Genomic DNA, 25,036 nt, shown 5'->3' on the forward strand with positions numbered 1-25,036 from the left:
TAAAGTTTTTGAAAATTGAAGATTGTGCACAAAGGGAATTTCCTCTTGGATATTACTTTGAAAATCATGGTAATCGTTGAGCAATATGATATTGGAAGAATTTTTTAGAGTTTTTCTGATTAATTTTTACCATAAAAATATTAATATCTAAATATAAATATCTATAGATATCTTATTGTAATATATTACAATAAGATATAAAAAATGTTCGATTCATTTTACTATGTAATTAATCAAAGAAATTCTTATAAAATTCTTCCAATATTGTCCCACGATTACCATAATCTTCAAAGTAAATTCTAAGAGGAATTCTCTCCGTGTAATATTCTAGATAGTTAATTACTGTTCTATAATCATACGTCTGCACTGCAAATTTCTTGATAGCATGAAATTGTGATAATTAATCTATTGTTACATCAAAGAATAGTCACGAGAAAAAAATGGCGACACATTTTCATAGTATTTTCCATCACTCGTACTTAAATTTTGATAATGTGCAATTATTTTGGATTATTATATATGATTATAATGCAGATTGATGAGGCAAGCAAGGAGGAAGATTTATATTTTATTTATACGCGAGAGAAATTTTCTACGGTTGCGTTCCACATCGCATCGTAAAAAATATATATACAGTACCCTCCATAAGTTTGGAAACACCTTATATTTTACAGTTTTTTTGTATCAATAAATCGTAAAATATTTAAATAACATTTTTATTTATGACAGATCGTATATTCTTGCATATTGCGAATATCTAATTAAAGAATATTTTTTTAGAGACTTTTTCTCTTAAATTAAGAGGATCCTTTTGACAGATCTGTGCAGATTTTTTGTATAAATAAATCATAAAAAAACATAAAATATTTAAATGACATTTTTATTTATAACAGATCGCTGCCGTGCAATTCTTTAACTATAAAATGTAAGGTGTTTCCAAACTTATGGAGGGTACTGTATATTAAACGAATAATAACATGGCACATATTAATGGGGATAATTCCTGGGAGATTATTCTCGACGTAACCGATGAAGCCGAAGAAAGGACCTCGTACAGAAGCGGCGTTACTAACGACGATCCTTTCCTCTTCCCATCCTTCGAAGAAATATAAAAAGGATCGAAAAAGGCCGCGAAAACATTAAGTGCCACCGGCAAACCTATATAAATCGAGCCACGCGCCTTCACGTAGACGGATGGACGAACGCTAATTATTATCCGCGCTGGCTAATTATGTCATTACCGGCACCGACGCCGACAGCTCCGGCTCGAGAAATAACGATCCGAAGGGGTCCAAAGAAAAGATTTTCGTCGATCTTTTCCAGTGCCAGTCATTACATTCGGATTCCTCGAATCCCGCGGGCTTTAACGCTTTTACCAACTAATTAACGCGAGTCATCGCTCCCGATGATGATTCTTATTTTTTCATGCTCTCTCGAAAGATCAAATGTGATTATAGTCGCGCGTAAATGTCAATTCTTATGTCTCCTGAAAGTTATTTGCTTCAAGGAAATCTACAATTTGCAAGAAATTTATATTCAAGACTTTACGAGGTCTCTCTCAAAGATATGTCGAGATTACTTTTGTTTTTTGAAATATAATTTTATATTTTTTACCAGGATAAATCTAGTCATCGCGATTAACGAGAAAAATTAAGAATCGGATTTACGTGTGTGGAAATGTCTGTTGAAATAAACGTAACCACGGCGAAGGATCCATTAAGTCCCAGACACAAAATTACGACACGTGAGTGTACGTGACGCTTACAGCATTACGATCGTACAAGGTGGAAATTGCTGATAATAACCATCGGTCGAAGGTGTGACGGATTGTCCTTATTGGATAATTTAAGGTTCTCTTCGACATTTGGCGCAACAGAATTTTCGGGGAAGAAATTATCACGCTTCCAGCTGCGATGCGCGTGTCGCGTGCTCGTATGCATTCGTTAATTCATCATTAGCAATTGCAGTCGAGCATCTGAAAGACTGTAGAGAGAGATTTTCCCCTCGATAAAGTAAACACTTGTATCTAATCGCGCACAGAATTTTTTTTATACACGCCGCTCTAAATTCGATCATTTATTTTCGACGATTCTCTCGTAATTTCTTTTTCGCTTATTTATTTATTTATTCGATTAATTATTATTTGTCCCTTAATGGCTTCCATTCGCTCTGCCGGGCTCAATCTGTAGCGCGACTGCACGAAAATTATACACGCTACGCGTTTTCGGACGGATGTGACGCGAAGCGACTCTGACGCACAGCGGGCCAAATTATTATTACGGCAAAAACCGGCCGAAATGTCTTTATCTAAGTGCAAATCTGGATCCGTCGAAATAATGGAACCGCGCGTTAACGGGTTGCTGGTTCTGGTGCCCGCGCATCAGCAAGTAGCGCAGACCACTCGTTTATGTGAAACAAAAACGTATACGTCCGAAATACCGGAAACGCGCAAAACGGAGTTCCAAAGTAGAGAGGAGAGTGTGGAATTAAAAAGAAAAAAAAAACAAAAAAAAGACGAAACGCGCTATAAATTCTGATGCGAACATGACCGCGCGGTTCAAGTAACTGTTATCTGCACTAACGGGACGTTTGCAACAATTAAAAGCGCGATAAACCGCGCGCTTGTCGTAAACGGCGGATCGAATGTCTAAAGGATCTATTTTGGATCATTAAATATATAAATGCGCGTATAAGAAAGATATATTACCGCTAACTACCGCTATTTCTGCCGAGTTAGCTTGGATAACATTTTGCATTTGCCGGAATTTTCTTCAATTTTCGAGAATCCATCTTCTTCTGTTCTTGAGCCTTTCAACGAAAAAATTAATGTATGTCGATAAATTTTGCATATTTATATAAATGTCTTTCACCAATACAAATTCTCTGAATTTAAAATCAGGATATTTTTTCAGAGTGTTTATATATCTGTACGGGAAAAGATATGTATGACATTCATCTCTTCCGAAACGTCGATTAAAATTGTCAAGGTGAGACGTGAAGTTATGTTCGATCTCGATTAAACTTTTGATCGATACTACGGTGATTTCATTGACAGGAATTAAAAGGATGTTACTAGCCGGAAAGGCGAGACTCATGCATAATTCTGCGCGAATTTGCTGTTTCGACACTCTTTCCTAGAATTAATACGATTTCACCTTGATCTTCGACCCCATTGACAGCTCATTAAGCCACTAATAATTACGCGAAAACATAAAATATTTAAAAAATTCCTCATCATTCTGATTATACGCATATTACACTATTCTAATTTTAGAAATAAATAAATTATATATATTAATGCGCTTTAATATATATTTATATTTTATTATGTAATATCTTTTAATAATATATAATTTACCATGTTATACAATGTGAATCGATTTGCGAGTCTCGATATCAAGTATCCATTACTATCTTTCGATCGGAGAGTCCATTATCACCTTATCATTGTTGTATTAAAAATTCTGACAGTGTAAGTTATTAATGTTTTTAATGTCCTCTTATCTCTCGGCTTATCTTTCTCCAAGCGCGCAAATTCTCGAGCGTAAGGTACTTTCGGGAGATACTTTCGCGAGTGCATAAAGGAACATCTCTCTCCAGGTATATAATACCTTGGCTTAGCTTAGAATTAGCGGGCTAATGTGATCGCCAACAACGATCCCTATCGCGCTGGCCATTTAAGGCCCCTAAACCAAACTCTACACCTGCCTACCCTGTGCAATCACGACCAAGCCAACACAATTTTTTTTCCTTCTATCTCTCTTCCAAGAGATGCTGCCGTTCCGAATCAATGCCGAATAGGGTATCTCGCGAATCGACACGTCCCAGATCGATATTCGACTCGCTATCGGCTCGGATCCGTCATCATCTGTCTTGAAAGAATACACGCGAGAGAGAAAGAGGAAGGTAGCTTGTAAATGGGAATGTATTAAGATGGTTAACTACGACGGCTATTATTAAGCGTTTATCGCTCCAACGATTATCTGCGACTCGAATGATCTTGATAATTAAAAGGTAACATATGTAACGAGTTCACTCATGATTAAGAGGTAACATTGAATCTGCGAGATAAGGGGAATATGATGATATCGTCTAATAATAATAATGATGTCTGGATATATATAATTTAATAATATCTGGAAGTATAATCCCTATAATTTCTTCCTAATTTTCCGATCTATTAAGATTTCGCAACAATTTGTTCAAAATGTTGCAAGCGATTCAAGAAATAAACTTCCTCATTTCACATTCGGTGAAATTAATCAATTACATTTTTATTTACAGTGCAAGACTGATAATAACGTCCGGTAGAAAATATACTTTCTTTAATTTCGAAAAATTCTCGTCTCGGCATTTCGCCGGAGGAAGGAAAGATTGATCGCTCGATCGAAATTCAGGCAGGATACTTGACACGAGAATCACGGCCAAGCGAGAAAGGGGATGGCGAGATGGGAAATTGTAATTAAACTCGTTTAATAATAGACCGTAACATTCTCTCGGTTCGCGTTATAAAATTCTACGTTAATTACTGTCAAACTGCCTACCAAATCGTAATTTAGCCGCGAGACGAGAGGAAGAGGAATTTTAGAAAGAGAGAGAGAGGAAGAGGGAGAAATTTTAATTTTCACTACACGCGATTTTGCGAAAGATTTTGTGTCCTGTGATCTCGCCGACGCGGTAGCTGACCCCGTCTCCGGGGAAACCATAACGATGTGTTACATTCCCTCTCGCATAAATCAGGAAGCAAAGACGAATCGTGGGATTGGCTGTTTAGCAAACCGGCCAGCGCGATGTCTTTCTCGTAAAAAAAAAAAAAAAAAAAAAAAAAAAAATTAGCATACGCTATTTGTATATATATACTACTAGGATTTAATGCGAGATTTAACCCTTCTGGCTGCATCTTACGTAATACCGCTTTCTCGGGAACGAAATGAAAATTCATCGACAATTACTGAACTGTCCAAGTTTCTATTATTTTTACACACTGAAGAAAAGTTTGTTAACTTTACTAAACCTTTCAACTGAATATTATTTCGTCAACTGAACATATAAAAATATTTAAATTAAATGCAATATATTAAATCTAATAAAACGTGCATTTGACTTAAATACTAAGAATACCAATAGCAATTTAATTGAAATATTTACCATTCAAGTTACCAATTTTTTTACAGTGCAGTAATGCATGTGAAATGTCAAATGTCAAGTGTGTGAACATAAATGACAGGTTTGAACTCGACAATTTGCTCGAAATATATCTAACAGAGAATTCTTGAGATCCCGATCGTATATGTCTTATGTATATTTTTCGGGGAATGAAAATTTCGATGTGAAAAAAGGATCTTTGAGAAAGAACGAAGCATAAACTCACCAGTGTGCGGCATGTCGGCGACGAGCAATCACGTGAATCTGAAACAGAGCAAGTACAGAGCTCCTTGAGTCTCTAAGTCATACTGCAACATGAAATATACGTATATGCGGGAGCGCGCATCGTGCATTAAAATCCTTCGAAGCGGCTTACATACATAATGCGCGCGCGTATTATAGAGTATATAGCGGGAGTATAGCCTTCGCCATTAATGAATTTAAATGTATTCAAAGGGCGCGCTTGACGCTTGACATGGCAACCCTTAAATATGCAACCGTACCGATAAGCGAAAGCGCGGCAAAATATTGCCGCCGGTGGTCGCCGACCGTGACTCTCATTCTCGAGAAGACAGATCGTCCAGAGATCTCGAGGCTCGTCCGCACCGCGACAACTTCATTTTCATATTTTCATCTCACGTTTTTATTATTTAAAAAAATTTTTTTTCGGAGTCGCAAAAATGCTTCGCGCGCGAAATTCCAAGCTCGACCGGGTTATTTGATTTTTCCATCGCGACCATATTCGTCGACGGATCGATCCCTTCGATACTCCGGTCCGATCGATACACGATGATCGAGGGTTGTTCGATCGATCGAGAGGGAGAAATCCGCGAAACGAGTTCGAGTTTGAGAACTCGCGGACGGAAGCGGAGCTAGCGGAAAACTACGTGGAATGCGTGCGTAGCGTGGCGGGTGGCGTGTACTTTGTGATGCAAATTAATGCACGATTACCGAATCACCCCTTGCCTTCACCCCTGCGCCTTCCACCTTCTCGCTCTCTTCTCGCACACCGCTCGTGTTTATACACGTGTATATGTATACCTGTGTATACGTTGTAATAAGGTACGATCCGCCTTCACCCCCGTGACTTCGATGCTTACCCCGACATTAGGTCTGGTTACACGCTCGCCCCCTTGGGCTTCTAATCTGATGTAACTATTACATACGTTACGCGGTATCCATATAGTCGAAATGGCTATGCGCCGCACGGAGGCCCCGACGAAAACTCATTTCTTCATTCGACGTGTCCTTGCGGTATACTCCATTTTCCGGCTAATTGCTAATTTACATCGATTCAGAACGCTGTTATTTTTTTTTTCCTTTTTTTTCCATCCAATCCGGCGAAATATAATTAGTCCCATTGATTCTTCGTGAATGATGAATATCGTAAAGATTCAAGGAATTCTGTTCGCGATGAGTTCTCCGCTCGTTTTACGAAGAAAAAAGGGTCGATTACATGCGCGAGAAAGATAACAAGGAGAGATAAAGTTTTTTAGGAACGGAACGAGCTTTGGCTCGACGCATCGGCGAAGATAAAGTCTCTTGTAATGAGAATTGAGTGATTATTATAAATCAAACGGCCAGCGTCGGAGAGTCGAGGAGCGCCGCGTTTCTCGCGTGCCTTCTGCGTTTTGCCGATGTTACTCTTGCGAACACGTGTATCCCGTCCCTTTCTTCCCTCTTTCGTTCGCTCATTTCTCGCGGAGATACCTGTAACCGTATGCGAACGTAGCAAAATTCCGCGTCGACGTGCGGATTTTTAGCCTCTCGCACGAACCGCGAAAAGGTTTAAAATATTTTTCTTTATCAAAAAAATATCTGTTTGAAGGATAAAAATTCCTTTCCTTAATTCATATAGAGAGATAATCGAACAACTCTATACAAGAGAGAAATTATGTATCCCATTAATGAAAAAAATTAATAAAATGTGAATTTTTAGCCTCGCGTGAACTGCGAAAAGTTCTAACATTCTTTTTATAAAAAATATCTGTTTGAAGGATAAAAATTTCCTTTCCTTAATTCATATAGAGAGATAATTGAACAACTCTATACAAGAAAAATTATGTATCCCATTAATGAAAAAAATTAATAAATAAATAAAATGTGAATTTTTAGCCTCTCGCGTGAACTGCGAAAAGTTCTAACATTCTTTTTATAAAAAAAATATCTGTTTGAAGGATAAAAATTTCCTTTCCTTAATTCATATAGAGAGATAATTGAACAACTCTATACAAGAGAAATTATGTATCCCATTAATGAAAAAAATAAAATAAAATAAAAGCATACTTGAAGAATTTATAAGAGAAACTCTTCTAAATTCTTCAAGTATGCTTTTATTTTATTGATTTATTTTTGAAATAATGCGAGATCTCGATGACATTTCGCGGAGTCTAAGGTGGAGAACGAAATAGGAGTCGATTTGAGAACCGCGACGTTGCGGCGGTAAATCGCCGGTAAGGTCACGCTTTCACGTGTAAGCCCTAAGCGAAATCTAGTTTTTGTTTATTCATTAGGCTAACCCCCGCGCTTTAAGTGGTACGTGGAGGAAGGCTACGACGACGACGACGACGACGACGACGATGGAAAGGAAAAGGAGGGTGGACCGCGCCGTATCACCGATACGCCACCAGCCATAAAAATCTGAATATATTAGGCCTACATGCGCACGACATCTCGCTCGGATCGTGAACACGTTACCCGCGATAATCTACGCTCGTTTCCAGCGCACTTTGCACGTTTATGCGTTATACCCGCGGCTACCGTATATATATATACAGGGTGTCCGGTAACTAACGGACCAATGATTAAGGGCGGATTCTCTGGCCAATTTGGAGACGATTTTTCCTTAGCAAAAATGTTGAGAAGTCAAGAATTTTCGAGTTATAAGCGATTGAAAAAAATGGGTTTTTTGAACACTAAACGTTTTGGAGTTAAAAGTCTAACATAATTACATTCTTCAGTTAATTTCAGGTAGAGTTTACTATAATACAATTTTAATTTGAGGCTTAGTTATAAAGATACATAATGACAAATATTAGAAAGTTGTAAAAAATGATGACCTTTTTCGCTGAGGAAAAACCGTTCCCAAATTGACCAAAGAATCCATTCGTGATCGTTGGTCTGTTAGTTACCGGACACCCTGTATATATATACGCGATCGGGGGTTCATCTCCCTTCGTCGCATGTCCGGCACATCCTCCTACCAATTTTCGGAATTTTTCCGCGAATTTTATCCTGCGTATCAATTAAAAATCATTTTTTTATTCTTAGCCCGATTCGAAAATGTGGAGCAAGAATTTGTACGCGTTAAGTATCAAGACTAATTTTGAGAATTTCGAATTACGTAATCAGATCGATCTTACGTGTGTTTTATCCACAATGTTCAAGGTTGTAACTTGTCGTATATATAAACGCGCTCGCATTATTCGCTAGCTTTCGCGAATCACGTAGCGCAAAATAATCTCGATGCACGCTGATTCTTGAATTTCGGATTTTTCGAACTTTAAATGGCCGAGAGCGCGGATAAGCTTCCCGCAAGAAAGATCGGCTCGACCGGGGGAGGAAAGAAGGGAGGGCGGGTAATTAGAATAATTCGGGCCGCCGTGGTTCACGCCACCCGGACGAATTTGCATTTTAAATGAAGCGATGGCGTGCCAGAGGCCCCACCGTCAAGAGAAGCAGGAGCGAGAGAACGAGAAAGAGAAAGAAAAAGAGTGCGGCAGAACTCTGTGCTTTATAGGGAACTTTAATATTTATCGCTTATATCCTCCGACCGCGAATAAGTATATGTATATATCCGCCTTTTCCTTCCTTCACCACCCCAGTTTTCGCTTCCATGTTCATGTCGAAGCACAACCCCCGCTCGATTTCCTTCTCGCGAGTCTCCTTCGCGGCCCTAACTTCGTCGCCTTTTCCACCCTCCTTTTCTCCCACCCGACTCAGATCATTATCGTGTAATTAGCGCCGCTGATTTTCACGTTGCGTCATCGGCACGCACATGCGCGACGAGAATTTTTAGAATTTTCATTTGTCAAAACGCAACGTTCTCTCCCTCCCGGTGGCCGGGATTCTCCATTTTATCGATCTCTCCCCGTTGGAGATTTTTATTTTTTTTTTTATTTTATTTGGAATTCCTCTTCAAGATAATCTGTACAGATAATCGTATGTACGGACAGGTATCGATAAGTATCGAGCTATTATCGGAAACTTCCGATACGAGATACTCCCCGTATTAAGGGAAGTACACATGTTATATGTCGTGCACGTGCGCCGCGGGCGCGAAACTGCGTCCGAGAATGTCATTTATTTAGGTCAGATGATAATCGCGAACGAGCGCCGTAAACGACGAATATATATTGTACTTTCTGCTCGTAAAATGATATGTGCTTTTCCACTAATATACGCGAAGAATATAATCGTAAAGCGCGCTAACGACACACTATCCGGAAGATACTCCAATAAGGCAGTTTCAAAAAAAAAATGTAGCAACCTGGAAAAAGACTGGAATAAAAGAAAAAGAACCGAAAGTATCCCACTAAGATTGCAGCAAATAAATCCAGTCGAGGAAGCGGAATTAATCTAGTATACGTTATAGGGGTGAGTTTTTCTCGATACGCGACACGCGTATCGACGTTTATGAAAGTCGAGACGAGATATAACGTCGGGATTTAACGCGATGTATAGATATAACAAGATCGAGGCGGATCGCGGATCTAATTGGCAAGAAACTCGACGGATAATTTATTTATCCAGCGACCGGACAAGGCCACAATCGTACGCGGAAACGTCCGTCACGGTGTGTTTTTGCGAAGGGAGAAGAAAAAAAAAAAAAAGAGGAAAGCGACGCTTCCCACCTGGACGTACCTGTTGACTTTTTCTCTGGTATCGGCCCTCCTGGTGATACTCCTCAGCTTCCGAGCATTCGAGTGCCTTCGCTCCGGTCTTCTGCTTCGGCGTCGTCCCTTCAAACTAGTTCGCGTCGAAATGGATACCGATACAACGTCGTCATGTTGAGGGTCGTCTTTGGGAGTCCTGGCGTGTCTCGTCGCGTGCTCGACTCACGCAGGAAATGACTTCGCTTTCACGGCAATGAGACGTGGATGTGACACGAAAGGCCGGAAAGAGATGGATAACAAATCAGTGAAGGAGGTTGACTCTTCTATGCGTGTAAAACAGTGCACCCACGAGCGCACGAGTTGTCGGATGACAACAAGATGAAGGTGTCTTTCTTTTTTCCTCAACGACCACCTTCCGATAATCTGCTCTTTATCTACCTTCCCTGTCGTCCGTTCCCTGTTCTTATTCCGCTCCGATACCCGCGCGGAAACGCGTCGACTCGACTGTCGTCCTTGATGTTGAAGTCGCGAGATGGAAGGTTTCTCTTTTATTCGGGGTCATCACGATGTTCCCTAGCCATCCGATTAATCGCGATTAATCGCGCGCTCGTAAATATATCTCTCGACAGGTTTCCACCTCATCGAGAATCCGGGTGAATAATCATCCGGAACAAACTAATTCTCTTCCACTCGGTCGTTGCCAGGATTCACTGATAACCACGCGTTCAACTTCCGACTCTCTCCTCAGGAGTCTCTCCCTCGTCGCTCCATCGACTTCTCCTCCGCCTGTTCTCGAAACCGGCGCTTCTCAAATCGCCTCGGTACCACAAGACACGTGCAGCTACTCCTGGTAGTCGGCCAAGTCCGCGCGACGCGAGGGCAAACTGCGGTCGGTTCTCGGCGAACGCGCTCGCGAGGAGAAGGACGTACGTCAGCGGTAAGAGGGAGAACTGTGTGGACGGGCACAGACGAGCGGAATACGGCAAGGGCGCGAGAGATATACGCGGGCGTGCGTGCGTGCGCGCGCGCGCGAGCGAGAGAGACAGAAGCGGTCAGGACGGGATGATGTGGACCACGCGGAGGACACGGCGTGTCTGAAGTGGGCTCGGCCCGCAAACGGGGGTTACGGGCTTTGCTTTCGGTCAGGTCCCCCGTACCCTCTTGCCACCGCCTGTACTCGTGTCTACTCCTGGCTCGGTCGTACGCGTCGTGTGTGTATATACGCGACGACGAGGAAGATGGAAAGAGAATGAACGAAAGAGAGAAAGAGAGAGGGACTGAGAAACGAACCGAGAGGGAGAGAACGAGAAAGGGGGGGCAGACAGAAGGTGACGGTAGCGTGTCGTCGCGTGCTGGATGTTGCATCGGGCAGGTCCGCGTGGCCTGTGACTCGTGGCCCGGGTTGTGCCCACGGATGGAGCGTGCCCCCGCCAAAAGATGGATAGAGAAAGAGAGAGAGAGAGAGAGAGAGAAAGGCAAGATTGGAGGGGTTGACTCGCTCGACGAGAGGGAAAGAGAAGACAGCCCCGGGGGTTGGCGTTCTCTCTTCTACTGTTACTTTTACCTTGCCTTCGCCTCGTCGAAGCTTCTCCGAAGAGTTTCTGCTTCCTTCGTCTTCTCTCTTTCTCTAGCTCCTTCCCTTTTGTGCACCGCGCACGCGTGCGAGGGGTAGTTTGCTCTCGGAGATTGGTTCCATCACGTATCATAGATGTGTGATTAAAGGGTTTTCGCAAAAGACTGCGTATTTCGTTTATTTTCATGAGAATTGATTAAAGACATTTATATGTGTACAAGAATAAGTAAAATATGTCTTTCCGGTATATTGTCTCGCGCGCAACGTTTATCCTTCTTTTTTTTGCAAGCGTGCTCGCTGTTTCTCATTTAAATCAGCTGTAATTTTCTCGCAACGCTATTGTATACTCGCGAGTTGTACGTGACAATTACTTCATTTTCGCTGTGCGTGTTACGTCCAGTTTTCTTCAATGCTTTGGAAACTTTTCCACTGTGACGCATATGCGAATGCATCAGTTGCACTCAAGCTGCACTTGGATACAATGCGCGAGTTTTTAACGCAAATGTAATGAATTAATTGTTTGTACACGGAGAGAATTTCCATTTAAGATTTATTCTGAAAATCATGGTAGAATTCATGAAATATATAATATGTGTAATAGTGAAATTAATCAAACATGAGTCGAATGATATTGAGACTGAATTTTTTACGTACAGATAAGACTCCATTTATATTATTCTAAAATGGAAGAGAGAATAATTATGTCACTCACGTTCATCCTTTTTAGAAATTCATATATATAAATCGTATGATTATATTCGATAAACGCGAATTTTTTTTTAGAATTTATCCTGAAAATTGTGGTAAGAATTTTATTGGAGTTTCTTTGATTAATATTTCCCACAATAAAAAATATTAATACGTACATACAATATTAATATTTTTTATGTTATAATTCTCAAAATACCATATTGTCCCACAATTACCACGATTTTCCGGGTAAATTCTAAGAAAAAAATCTCCGTGTGTATACGCGTTCTATCAAAAAGAGACACACAGAATTTTCTTAATTTATCTTGAAAATCATGGTAAAAATTCTATTGGAGTTTCTCTGATTAATATTTCCCACAATAAAAAATATTAATATGTACATAGTAAATTTTACTACAATTATTCGAATATATTTTAAATCTTATTGTGGTAGATATTAATATTTTTTAATGTGTTATAAAATTATTCCAATACCATATTGTCCCACGATTACCACGATTTTCCGGGTAAAAAAAAATCAGATATAAAAAGAGCCAAGAAAAACTAGATACAAACATTAGCTACCGCAAAATTGTATTTAAATTCTTCTCGAATTATTTTAAACGTTTCAGTCCTCCTTTCTTTAAATCGTTTACAGAGATCGAACAGAAAAGACACCTGAATTTTGTATACCATATATGTTTTTGTAATTATATTATATTATTTTTATAATTACATTGTGTGTATCCTGCAGGATAATAATATTCTCATCTCTGTAGTTCTTTCCAAGCTTTAACGTGTGCAATAATCGAAAAAAGGCGCTCTAAAATTCCAAGAGAAAATTCTCCGTGTATATACGCGTTCAAAATAGAGACACACATTTGGTATTTCTTTCTTCGCGATATTTTAAAATTCAACATCTAATAATATTCTCATCTCTGTAGTTCTTTCCAAGCTTTAACGTGTGCAATAATCGGAAAAAGGCGCTCTAAAATTCCAAGAGAAAATTCTCCGTGTATATACGCGTTCAAAATAGAGACACACATTTGGTATTTCTTTCTTCGCGATATTTTAAAATTCAACATCTAATAATATTCTCATCTCTGTAGTTCTTTCCAAGCTTTAACGTGTGCAATAATCGAAAAAAGGCGCTCTAAAATTCTAAGAGAAAATTCTCCGTGTATATACGCGTTCAAAATTTTGACACACATTTGGTATTTCTTTCTTCGCGATATTTTAAAATTCGACATCCGTGTGTGCGTTCGGGCCTAAATTCTTGACCCAACGAACGTAAGGGTGACGTTCAATGTCAATAGGACACTTAGGGGCGGACGGCGGAGCGTTTAGTGCGGTCCTTTGTCTCTCGTTCGCAAAAAAAAAAAAAAGAAAAAAAAACACGCGAAAGAGTTTGCAAGAAGCGAGAGACGGTTGTGTAATACTCGCAATCCCTTTGAAGACGTAATCGTCCAGACACGCGAGAATCTGTACAATCGGTAGTCCCGATGAGTTCCACGAAGAATCAAAAGTACGTGATCGCTTCGCGCGGTCGCAATCTGCGTCTCAGTCCTTGGCTGAGTTCTTACGCAAGAGGCGTGTCTCTCTCTCTCTCTCTCTCACTCTCTCTTTCTCGACAATTATACGCTTGAAAAACCCTTGTCTCGTGCGAGAGTCTCAGCGCCGTCGTTTTGCACAAACGATTTGCCTCGAAATGCCGGGCGATCCGCGAAATGCCCGGGTTCGATACGTTCGGCCTCTCGGAATCCTACATCGATCACGAAGGACGCGAAGGTTTCGCCGATGAACGGATTCGAAAAGGTTTCATCGAGCCGAGAAAAATGATAATTTGCAGGTATACATCGCGCGAAATATTAGTTTGGAGCCGGTATTCGCGTGATGCTTATTCTCTCTCGTCCTCCTGCTCTCGTTTCTCTGCTGTTGTTCCCTATGTAGATCACGTTATTTACGTAACAAACGTAACGCACGTTCGGTTTTGAGAAATATCGGTCTTCGCAGAGAGATAAACAAAGCCGAATCCAGATATATAATATCTCGACGGAACGAATTAATTTCCGAGGGATGATTTAGCGTTTCGCGTATAGAGCTTCGGTTAATATATAGAGTGTCGAACGACAAAATAAACACGAGGGTAACCACCGTGTTCGGTTCCTGTAACGACTCCCCGTGGAGTGATTTTGTACCCCCCGATTGTAGACTCTTGTATACACATCAGGATGTCCTCTTCTCCCTCGACGACGACGCAGGTTGCGCTTCTTCACGGATCATCGCCCACAACCATCCCTGTGTGTTTCCGATCCGTTGATTCAAATGTTACGTCGCCGAATTCTCGATAATATCCCTCTCTCTCTATTTCACCACCATTTTATCTATTTTTAACTTTGATTCTTAAAAAAAAAAAAAAAACACGTCGCGAAAAAGAAATCAATTCTATCAAAATTAATATACCGATTATGTAAATTTTTGTTTATCGTGCAAGCAGAGTTCACGTCAAGATCTCGTGTGAATCGCCCCTTTATTTGTCCTGCACGGAAGCCGTTATAAAAAACGGAAAGAGGACGACGAAATTTCGGACGATTATTATTGCCTTCGCCGCAGGTAACCACGACAGGACGGAAACTAGGATACGAAATTACGTTACCTTATCAGATTCGACGTAATAGCGGCGAGGGACAACCCCCTTAACGAGGAGAAGATCGGATCATTACGACAAATTAATTTATGGTCGTCGCGCGGAATACTTCAAGGAGGAAGGCACCGATGATCCTTGAACATGTCCTGTGGCCGTCCAGGACAGGTGAGGCATTTCCAACCCTCATGCATCCCCTTCGCTTATCTGACTGAATTTCGCTTTTCGCCACCGGCGAAATTATTCAATATTTCAGAGACCGCTATTTTTCGCTATTTTACATTGTAAATACCGATATTTTTTTCATTATTCAAATTCGTGTGTAACTTTGCGACACACAATCTTGATCGATGTATTTTATTCAGTGATATATTTTATCGAAGATAAAAAAATAATGAATAAGAGATAAGTTTTTCGTTTCTTTCGTTTTCTCGATGATGATGATCTCGTCTAAAATATGCAGCTGCCGCTTACTATCGATCCATCAAAGATCCAAAGATTCCAAAGATATTAGGAACGCGTCCCTTCTCTTTCGTTGACCTAGAGAGAGAAATCTTTTTCTTACGGTCTATATAAGACACCGCAGATTTCACGGCTGCGGCACCTCGATCAAATATTAATCTCATGGATGAAATTGTAATTTATGAAGAGACGACGATGAGAATATAAGGAATCTTCGAAAAAAAAAAAAAAAAAAAATTGTGCGCAAGGTGCATCTACCATTTTTCTAAGAGGATATTGCGACGGAGCAGGTAGATGTTATTCTCGAAGACGAAATGTTTAAGCATCTTCTTTCCCAGATGCTAATGATTTTTCCCTTCAAAGACACGAGATACGTTCGGGTCGCAAGATTTTTCCCAGGGAGGGACATAATTAAAATTGCTTGTTTCTTATATTATTCTTCTTAATTTTAAAAATTCAATTTTTACATTATTTTAAATATTTTGATATTAAATAAAATTCCAAGTAAATTCAAGTATTTAGTATCACGAGGCGAGCGAATGTTTAATTTTGGTCGAATCAACATCTTGAAAGGTACATTCCCTTATTTTTATATTATTTTAAATTTCTTCGTGAACAACTTTATAAATTATTATTTCATATCTTAATCACTGTATATTTTTATTGTGTCGAAATTTCAATAAATTTGTATACTTTTACTCATCACTGGCGACTTCATTAATTTTATCGTCGTTTAATTTTGTAAACTGATTCCAAGAGGGTGGGAGCAAATGCCCATGGTCGCATATCTAAAAAATTATTACAGCCTTGATTAATTCTTGCCATTTTTCGTCGATATCGCGCCACTATATTCGTACATCAACGACGATATGGCTGGCGGCTGGATTAAATTGTTACGTCCGCCCTCTTCCACTTACTTACCCCGTCCGTCAGATATCGAATTCCGGTCGAAGCCGCGCGCGAGTGCCTGAAGCAGCGTCGATTTCCCAGAGTCGTAGGATCGATGAGCAACGTGCACCTAACCCACCCTCCGTCCTTCAACCCCTGATCGAAGCCCCGGGATGGTCTCGCGTCACCCCTTCGCTCTCTTAACGACGGGATGATAGTATCGCGCGAGTCTGAGTGGCCCGATGACACCCTCGCTGATACACCCCGGCCCTGTCATTGGTCAACCCCGCCGGATGGATGGTATTAGAGGGTTTCACCGATTGGCGGCCTCTTTGGAACGCCCAGGAAGGATGCGCAGCTGCCAGGACATGCGTAATCCGTCGGCTTGATCGACGTCGAGGGAGTATATAACGATTATTTCCATAGTGCGCACCACCATACTACACCTTTTATCACCACCGTTTACTCCTTCCCTATAGACACGACGACACTTGACACTCGGGGCGATCTGTCGCCCCGTCTTTCTCGCCCTTCGTATATATATATATATATACGTAACTATAACGTTGAGTTCCGGCGAATCGATTCGAGTTGAATTTACGCCGTTTAAAATTTAATTGAGATAGATAGTCGCGTCTAGAGAAATGCGATAGAACACATCCTTCGGGCGAAATTTATGGTCAAAGATGAAATGTTTCTCGTCGCGTTCAATGGTTATCACGGGATGCGCCGCAGGTGTTTTTAAAATGTCACGAATGCGTGAAAGAAATCTTTGCCATTTAGACAAGCGCAGCTTCGCAGAAACCCCGAGAGCGACGAGTGAATTTCGATAATTGCGAGCAATTGCTCGAAATCGTAGCAGGTGCCAATAAAATGAGCGACACTTCAATCTTTGTCGATTCGCAAGTCGTCATTGTACAAGGAATTCGTCCTATTTATCTCGGTTTTTTTCAAAGCATCAACTCCAAAGAGCTGTAGGGCAAAACGCAATCGCTAACAAAAACTATATCTATACACGCCCGAACTTCTTGCTGCACGTTTTTAATATTTATATATACAAAAATTAAAATCAATCGAAATTAATATTGGACGCTAGTGGTGAAAATAAACTTGGCAAAATTGATTTCGAAACGTCGTGAAAGTATTGAATAAAATTGCTAGTTACGTCGAAATTAATTTTGCCAAAAAAAAAAATTAAAGTTATATAGCATGAAAAAAAAAATATATTTTTTTGAGAAGATAAATCGTGACGGAATAAGCAATTTTTAATCGAGCACAGTTCGGACTAATCCTAGTGGAATAATCATTCATGATACAACATTTATATATAGTTTAACCGAGACCATTTATTTCGAATCAGATGATTCGATATATTTTGCAATAAATTTTGCAATTGATTGTCGCGGATCTTTTTACAACAAATTAACGGTTTAAACGCGAGGCGTATCCTTCCTGCGGAACCGAGAGAGGCGAATATCCAGAGGCAAGAGAGCGGAATGATAAAAAGGACGAGGGCAGGGCCCTTTCTCGCCGATTATTCCGGCCGTGCGTCAGAAAACGGGTGCAAAAACAAACGTGGACGGTGCGGTTAGCGCAACACCTCGCAGCTAAAGAGAACCAGCCGTGTCGTTATTACATTAAGCTACTCCCGAAATTCGAGAGAGAATGCGAGATAATGAAACACGCGCATTTATCGCGCGAAATTACATTGCTCGTTTATACCCGCAATGTGTTTGCTCTGGTCGTTCAGAGTTTTAGAATTATCTCGCCGCCGCGGGTTACGAATATGTTTCTGAAATATGCAAATTGTGCTGTCTGAAATGTTTTCACTACTAATTTTTTAAACGATCGCGATTATATATACGGAGAATTTAAGAAAGATTTATTATCCTGGATTTTTGTAACAGCTGTGCATGTCAAAAGAGACGATGCGACACAAGGTAGAGAAATTTTATTTAATATTAATCACTACTGGATTCTCTCCTCGTAGCAAACAAGGCCAAGAGGGACGAGCGGCCATCGATCTTTCCCGACCGTGTCTAATCGTAAGTAATCTAGCGCGTTTTTGGCGATTTCAGGAAGGCCTTAATAGCTTCGGAGGGATAGCAGCTATTTTTCAAAAAATAGGTAAACGCTTCAGTCATTCGCACTTCGGTTTAAAAATGTGTACACCGAAGGAATTTTCTCTTAGAATTTATCTTGAAAATTATGGAAGAATTTTATAAGAGTTTCTCCGATTAATATTTACCACAATAAAAAATATTAATATCTATCACAATAAGTTATAAAATATATTGGATTAATTTTTGTAAAATTTACTACGTACATTATTAAAATTTTCTATTGTGGGAAAATATTAATCAGAGAAACTCTTATAAAATTCTTTCATGAAATTCTACCATGATTTTCAGGTAGTAAATTCTAAGAAAAAATTCTCTGCGTGCATTAAAATAAATAATAAAAAAAAAAAATAGAAAATATACAGAGAGAGAATCTTGTTAAAATATAAAATAGAAATCTGATTGATCGAAAAATTCTTTCATGAAATTCTACCATGATTTTCAGGTAGTAAATTCTAAGAAAAAATTCTCTGCGTGCATTAAAATAAATAATAAAAAAAAAAAAAATAGAAAATATACAGAGAGAGAATCTTGTTAAAATATAAAATAGGAATCTGATTGATCGAAATATGTCCCGTTTACACAATAAATTTTTATCTTTAAAGCGCGCCAAAACTGGCACTTTGGAGGGTTCAAGTTACCAGATTAAGTGTGACACGCGATTGCGATATGTATCGATGATTCACACGCACGGACGGACACGTGCATATTGATGATATTTAGGGAGGACAAAAAAAGTTTCCCTATACGTGCCCAGGCGCACACCTGACTGGGAATTACAGGACGCGATTTACGTGTTAATTACAACCGATCTTGCGCCCTTTTCTTTTTCCTCCTCCTCCCATCTCTCGTCTCAATCCCTCATCTCACTAAAGCGATAAATTACAAATCAGACCCCTTGGTCTCTCTTTGCGAGACAAAACATCGCGCGACGCGTTTCTCGACTCGTATTCTTCGTACGCTTCATTATTATATAGGCAGATGCTAAACGTTTCTCTGTAGAGAAACCCGTGGTTTCTTATCTTCGCCGCCTTCCTTTTAAACGCGTCTTCCTTTTTTTCTCTCTCTCTCTCATCCTAGCTCTCGCGCCTGCCATCCACATTTTTAAAACACCGGTCGCGCGCGTGCTCGTCCGATACTCCTAGGGGGTGGAGGAGGAGGGAGAGGAAGGAGGGTTGAAGGATCGGGTGAGGTTCCTTAATGAATTTCTACGCGGCAACCGCCACCGAGATATTAATCGAAGATGGGTAAGGCAAAGTAGCTCGCCTCCTTTGATACGATTTGATACGTTCGCGCACGCCCCGTTCATTACTTGAAACTTCATCCGGGTATTATTCGTCGCGTGAAAAAAGAGAGAGAGGAAGGAGAGAAGAGAGAAAAAAAGCAAGCCCCGCTAAATTTCGACACGTCGTCGTCGGAGTTCGATAAAAAGTTTCTGCTAAAAAAGATGAGTATCGCGCCAGGCTTCAATGGGCTGTGAAATTTGCATTAACTTTGTTTACGTACGCGGCAAATTTTTACACTCGCGAAGAGTCTGCGTAAGAAAAAACCTCCCGAGTCTGTTATTGCTGTGATATTACTGTTAAACGCTTAAAAAAAAAAAAAAAAAAAAAAAAAAAAATCGGGATTACCTCTTAGCTCGATTTGCTCGATTTCTTCCGTCTGGCAGATCCAGACGGAGATAGAGAGAAGAAGAAGTAAGGGAAGTAAGACGGCGCTTGCGTTTGCCGATCGTCTGATTTGCGGCGACGCGGCAACGCCCAAAACCTTGCCCCAAAACTTAATATATGTATGTATGTGGCCGTGCTCCAATTTGCTCCGAGCAAAAAGATGTATGCAGTACGCGGTGCGTGCCGAACGCGTATCTACGCTTTATCTCGGGTAATCTCAACATCTTTATAATTTTAATAACGACCTTCGAATTTATTGCATTATGTACACATATGTATGCAGACACGTACAATGTGTCGCGCGATCGCTGTCGAAGATCGCGACGAGGCTAAGTACACACGCGTTAACATAATCGAGTGTCAACTGTGCATAAATTAGCATTCTGCCGATCTAATTCGAGCATAATCTTTGTAATTTTTGCACCTCGCGCTTGGAAAAAAAGTACCTTGCTTTTACTGATAGAGATTGAGTTGAAAAGGGTTGGGCGTTCTAAGATTCTGATAAGGGATGAAAGAGTAGAAATACAAATTTTTTGCGGGAGAGAAAAAAGGGCGGGAAATTTTTATAGCTTGCAAAAAGAAGCGCGAAAATGTAGAGCACGGTAGATTGATTTCATTTCTCGAACTTTGTCGGAGGATCAAGGGATACGTTCATTTTGCTGGATGACACAGCTCGATTCGCGGCGGCATCGTTACGTAAAAAATCTCATTCGCGTAGCATTTTAATTTTCATAAACACCATCTCCATCAGATCTCAACCGCGCTTTTCGGAGAGAAAAATTATATTATATAATATAATTATAATAATATTACAATCTAATTATATATTGTAATATATATTATAAATATAATTATATATATTATAATATACTTATAATAATATAATTATAATATTTAAACTGATTGATATTTATGATTAAATTCTCTTTTAATCTGTCACGTTTAACTACACGTGACTGCACTCTTTCAATTATCAGGCAACAGCTCTTCTGTTGCCTTCGATCTAAATAACTTCGTATTTAATTGTAAGTATAATATATGCAAATGTGTGTATAGTAATCTTGAATACTTTTGGGTAAAAAAGAATCACGTGTAAATCATATCGACAACATACGAAAACGACATATGTACATTTCTGGTCTGGCGTGTCTTTAATACGTCACCTGGTTTGTTCGCCGAGATTACACAGAATGTAATTTCGCGTAATACGCGGACACATAAAAATCCTATCATTAACCGATCCTTAATTGGCTCCCGTGACGCTCCTGATATCATAATTTCATTACTTATCTTCTGTGCGCCAGATTGCATTCGCGGAATTTCACTTGTCGGCAATCTCGCAAGGTGGTTTCGCGTTGCGAAACCTGGAAGCACCTGGGCGCGCACTTTAATAAATAATCGCGAACCGATTCGGGAATTAAAAGGGTACAACGGAACTCCGGACCGTCGGGATACGTGTAAAGTACACCACGATTCGAAATCGTAACCAATTAAAGGATCTGCGTTTGCGCTCATTTAATCGCGATTGCAGCTCCAAATCAACATAAAAAAATCTAAAAAATATTCGTACTAATTTCTAAATATTCTCAACACGACATAGATATAAAAAATATATTTAATAGATTTTCTACTCTGCGATTCCGATTTTTGAAAAAATCGTAGCTTATTTTCTCGATACATTTTTGGGTCTGAGTATTGCATCTGTTGCTCCCGAAAGAAGTTCGATAATTACGGAGCAATCAATTAAGCGAAAGTTCAGAGCTGAACCCTCGATACTCGCTAAATTATGATATATGTTCATACACTCACGTTACATGCTTCAATGTCGAAATATTGGCATTCTTGATTATCATATAATTTTTGTTAATTGCTGAAATCACTCATCTGTCTCCGCGTCGCGCGCGATTCGCTCCAATTTCTTTATTCTCTCTCGCATGTCGCGGTTACATTACGATCGTGCGAGCACGTGAATCGGCCTCCGACATCTACACGTAAGCTCTCGTCCTAAATCACTATAATGGCACACTTCAACGCGAAAATAGAGAGCCACGATAATCGGCGAAATCGCACAGTCTGATTTTTCCATTATTCCATTTCGTTTTCGAATAGAACTCAATTCTGGAATTTAATATCGGAAAAAATATATATTGCAAAATGTATATATTGTGACGGAAGAAAATAAAAACGTCAAATGCTAAGGTCTCAATCGAACCATTATAAAGATTTTTTTATTTTTATTTTATTCTCATTCTCTCAGCTCTTTTCTGTTTACCGAAAAACTTGAAAGAAATTGATTTATGCTCCTGTTGCTCTTTTATCGATCAATTACTGTACTGGTACTTGAAAGTCCAATTATCCATGTGTTTTGCTTTTTGTGAATATAGTATATAATATAAACAAAAATATATGAGATATTTCAATCATATCTTATATATAAACTTTCTCTTCGTTTTAAAGAATTATTTCGAGAAGAAAACATTTCAGATAAACAAAAAAAAAATATATTCTGGTTTTGACATGTAATATTTCAATAATATTCTGCAATTTTAAGTTATGAGCAAACAAAAATTGCGCTTAAACTATCATTTTTCGGATATAAGCGCGAACTTTAAACAAGCTCAATAATGAATTAAAGAACAGGGGTAAATGGCGGAACTCGTCTTTCGCGTCGCAGCTATCATGAATTTACAGACGAGGAAGGATTATATCCTTCGATCATTGTACGATTCATCGGTGCACGAGCGTGCAGAATCCGTCGGGTCTGTGGCGACAGAGCGGATAAAACAACGACGTCTCCTCTCGGCTCCGTCGCCTCTCACCTCGTTAAAAGGAACCGCCATGGCGGCGTAATACCTCATTACATTTTTGCCACGGTACCATAATGGCCTCTCGATTTACACCGCCGCACGTTCGTATGCTTCACGTTCGTCGCTCCGTTAGGTGGCAGCCAATCGAGCCGATGAACCACGGGGCCGTCGTGGTGAACCTCGTCGAGGAGCGTTAACCAGTAACCAGTCGCTTCCACAGTAATTACGGGGCTGGTTCGCGTTCGCGTTTTATAGGCGATCCCTGCGAACCGAGACGAGACGAGACGACTCACTCGCTCGATTATTGCATTACTCATGCATAGGGTTTGACGCGAGCAATACCACTTGGTCCGAAGTCGTAAGTGTGTCCGCAAAATCGCGCCTCGAAGAAATTCCTTCTTCGTTTTCGATTCCACAAGGAGATCCGCAGACCTCTATACGTGGAGAGAGTTCTCTCTTGGAATTTCCTGAAAATCATGGTAGAATTCGTGGAAGACTTTTATGAGATTTTCCGAATAATATTTATCACAATAAAAAATATTTATATATACATGGTAAATTTTACTAAATCAAATAAAATTAATCGAACATATTTTATATCTTATTTTGTGGTAGATATCAATACTTCGTATTATGATAAAAATATTAATCAGAAAAGCTCTTATAAAATGCTTCCAATACTATATTGTCCTACGATTACTATGATTTTCAAGGTAAATACTAAAAGAAGCTTTACGAAGGAAATATTCTTGCACTGAAAAAAAATTATTAAATTAACAAGTATTTATTTCAATACTGCCTAATCAATCATTTGTTTTAAACAAATAAATATTGATCTATTTTGAAAAGGATTTTTTTATACGAAATAAATATTTTTCACATCAAATCAATATTATATTAGTTTCAAATAAATGACTCATTAGACAGTATGAAATAAATATTTATACAATAAATTCAATAAATTTGTTTCAGGGTGAATATTCGAGAGAGAGTTTCCCAGAGTCAAATGTCATTCGAGACGAATCGGATTCAGAGGTCAACTAAAAGACGGAGGCAAATAGTCATCGGGGATTAAGGACGACGTTTATAGTTCGTCAGCGCAAACACGGCTAATTTAGAGAGAGGCAATTAGCACATTCAGGTGAGAAGAGAAAAAAAAGACGAGGGCACATCGAGCTCTCGCAGCTGGTTGCGGAGACGAGAAAAAAGAGAACGAAGCCGCTCTCCTCGATCTGTCAGACGGATTGTTTGAAGCTAATTAAGAAATCGAACCCGTCCCAGAGGAGGCGCGTGCGAGAGAGGGCGATTACACGCGATCATCGTCGTCGTCCTCGTCGTCGGTACTCTCGATCTCGATTAATCCAATCTTCTTCTCGGACGAGGAAAGGAGATCCTTTCGCGCACACACGCCTCGAGATATCGTTGTAAGCTGGATATTTATTGAGACAGGTGATCACCGGATGTATATACAAACGCGTCTCTTTCTTTTTACGTCTTCTCTTCTCTCTTTCTCCTCGGATGTTCTCCATTCTCGGCGAATCTCGAATTTACTGTCGTAGGCGTAGCTGACTTTTTCGCGCTAATTACGCCGAAGAACCGTAGGTTTACAACCGTGCTTTATAGACAAGTTACGCGATGAAGAATTCCCGCGACCCGTTATTCCTCCGCCACTTATTTCGTCGCGAATCAGTGTTTTATTGATGTATAAATAGATAGATAAATAAAGATAGAAGCTACACTAATTTTCTATATAAAGTTTCTCCTGTCTTACGGTCCGCGTAATTACCGACATATGAATGCATAAAATAGGAGATCGCATATTTTTTCTCACCGCTGCCTTTTACCGCTATTCCGCCCCAAGGCTCGGTAAGGTTTAAATGCCGAGAGAAGAAGAGGCTGTATCGATAGACTTGAAAGAAGACGTCAATTCGCTCGTCTGGAATCAACGCGCGACGATCGAGGATGGCTCGTTTTCGTCGTCGTTGTAGTATTCATACCATATATAAAGACCCGCGAGCTGCGCCGTTCTCTCTCTCTCTTTCTTTTTCACCTTCTCATTTATTTCTTCACGTCCTCTCTTCTTCTTATTCGCGCTTTAACGCCTCTACGTTCGCGTCACGTGTTGACCGCTCTCCGTTCCATTCTCTGTCAGGTTTTATGCGCCTCGTCTCTTTGACTAAGAAGGTTTTTGCGCAGGTCCGG

The 25,036-nt window shown here is 39.9% G+C and overlaps 1 protein-coding gene across 2 annotated transcripts in view; it reads right to left on the reverse strand.

The window, feature by feature from the left end:
- The window catches only part of Poxn (paired box pox-neuro), a 75,657-nt gene that overhangs the window by 14,337 nt on the left and 36,284 nt on the right, over positions 1-25,036 (reverse strand). Inside the window, exons 1-2 of one of the 2 annotated variants that reach the window (XM_029321359.2) lie at positions 10,009-12,178; positions 5,372-5,409 (exon numbers count right to left, since the gene is read on the reverse strand). In XM_029321359.2, coding sequence (XP_029177192.1) covers positions 5,372-5,384 — 13 coding nt within the window. In that variant the 5' untranslated portion in view covers positions 5,385-5,409; positions 10,009-12,178. Of the gene's footprint in view, positions 1-5,371; positions 5,410-10,008; positions 12,179-25,036 lie in introns of those variants that run through there. The other variant, XM_029321360.2, reaches the window with a different exon arrangement.

Source organism: Nylanderia fulva, unplaced genomic scaffold, assembly GCF_048542155.1.
Source record: "Nylanderia fulva isolate GAGA-0341 unplaced genomic scaffold, ASM4854215v1 Scaffold2, whole genome shotgun sequence".
Classification (NCBI taxonomy): Eukaryota; Metazoa; Arthropoda; class Insecta; order Hymenoptera; family Formicidae; genus Nylanderia; species Nylanderia fulva.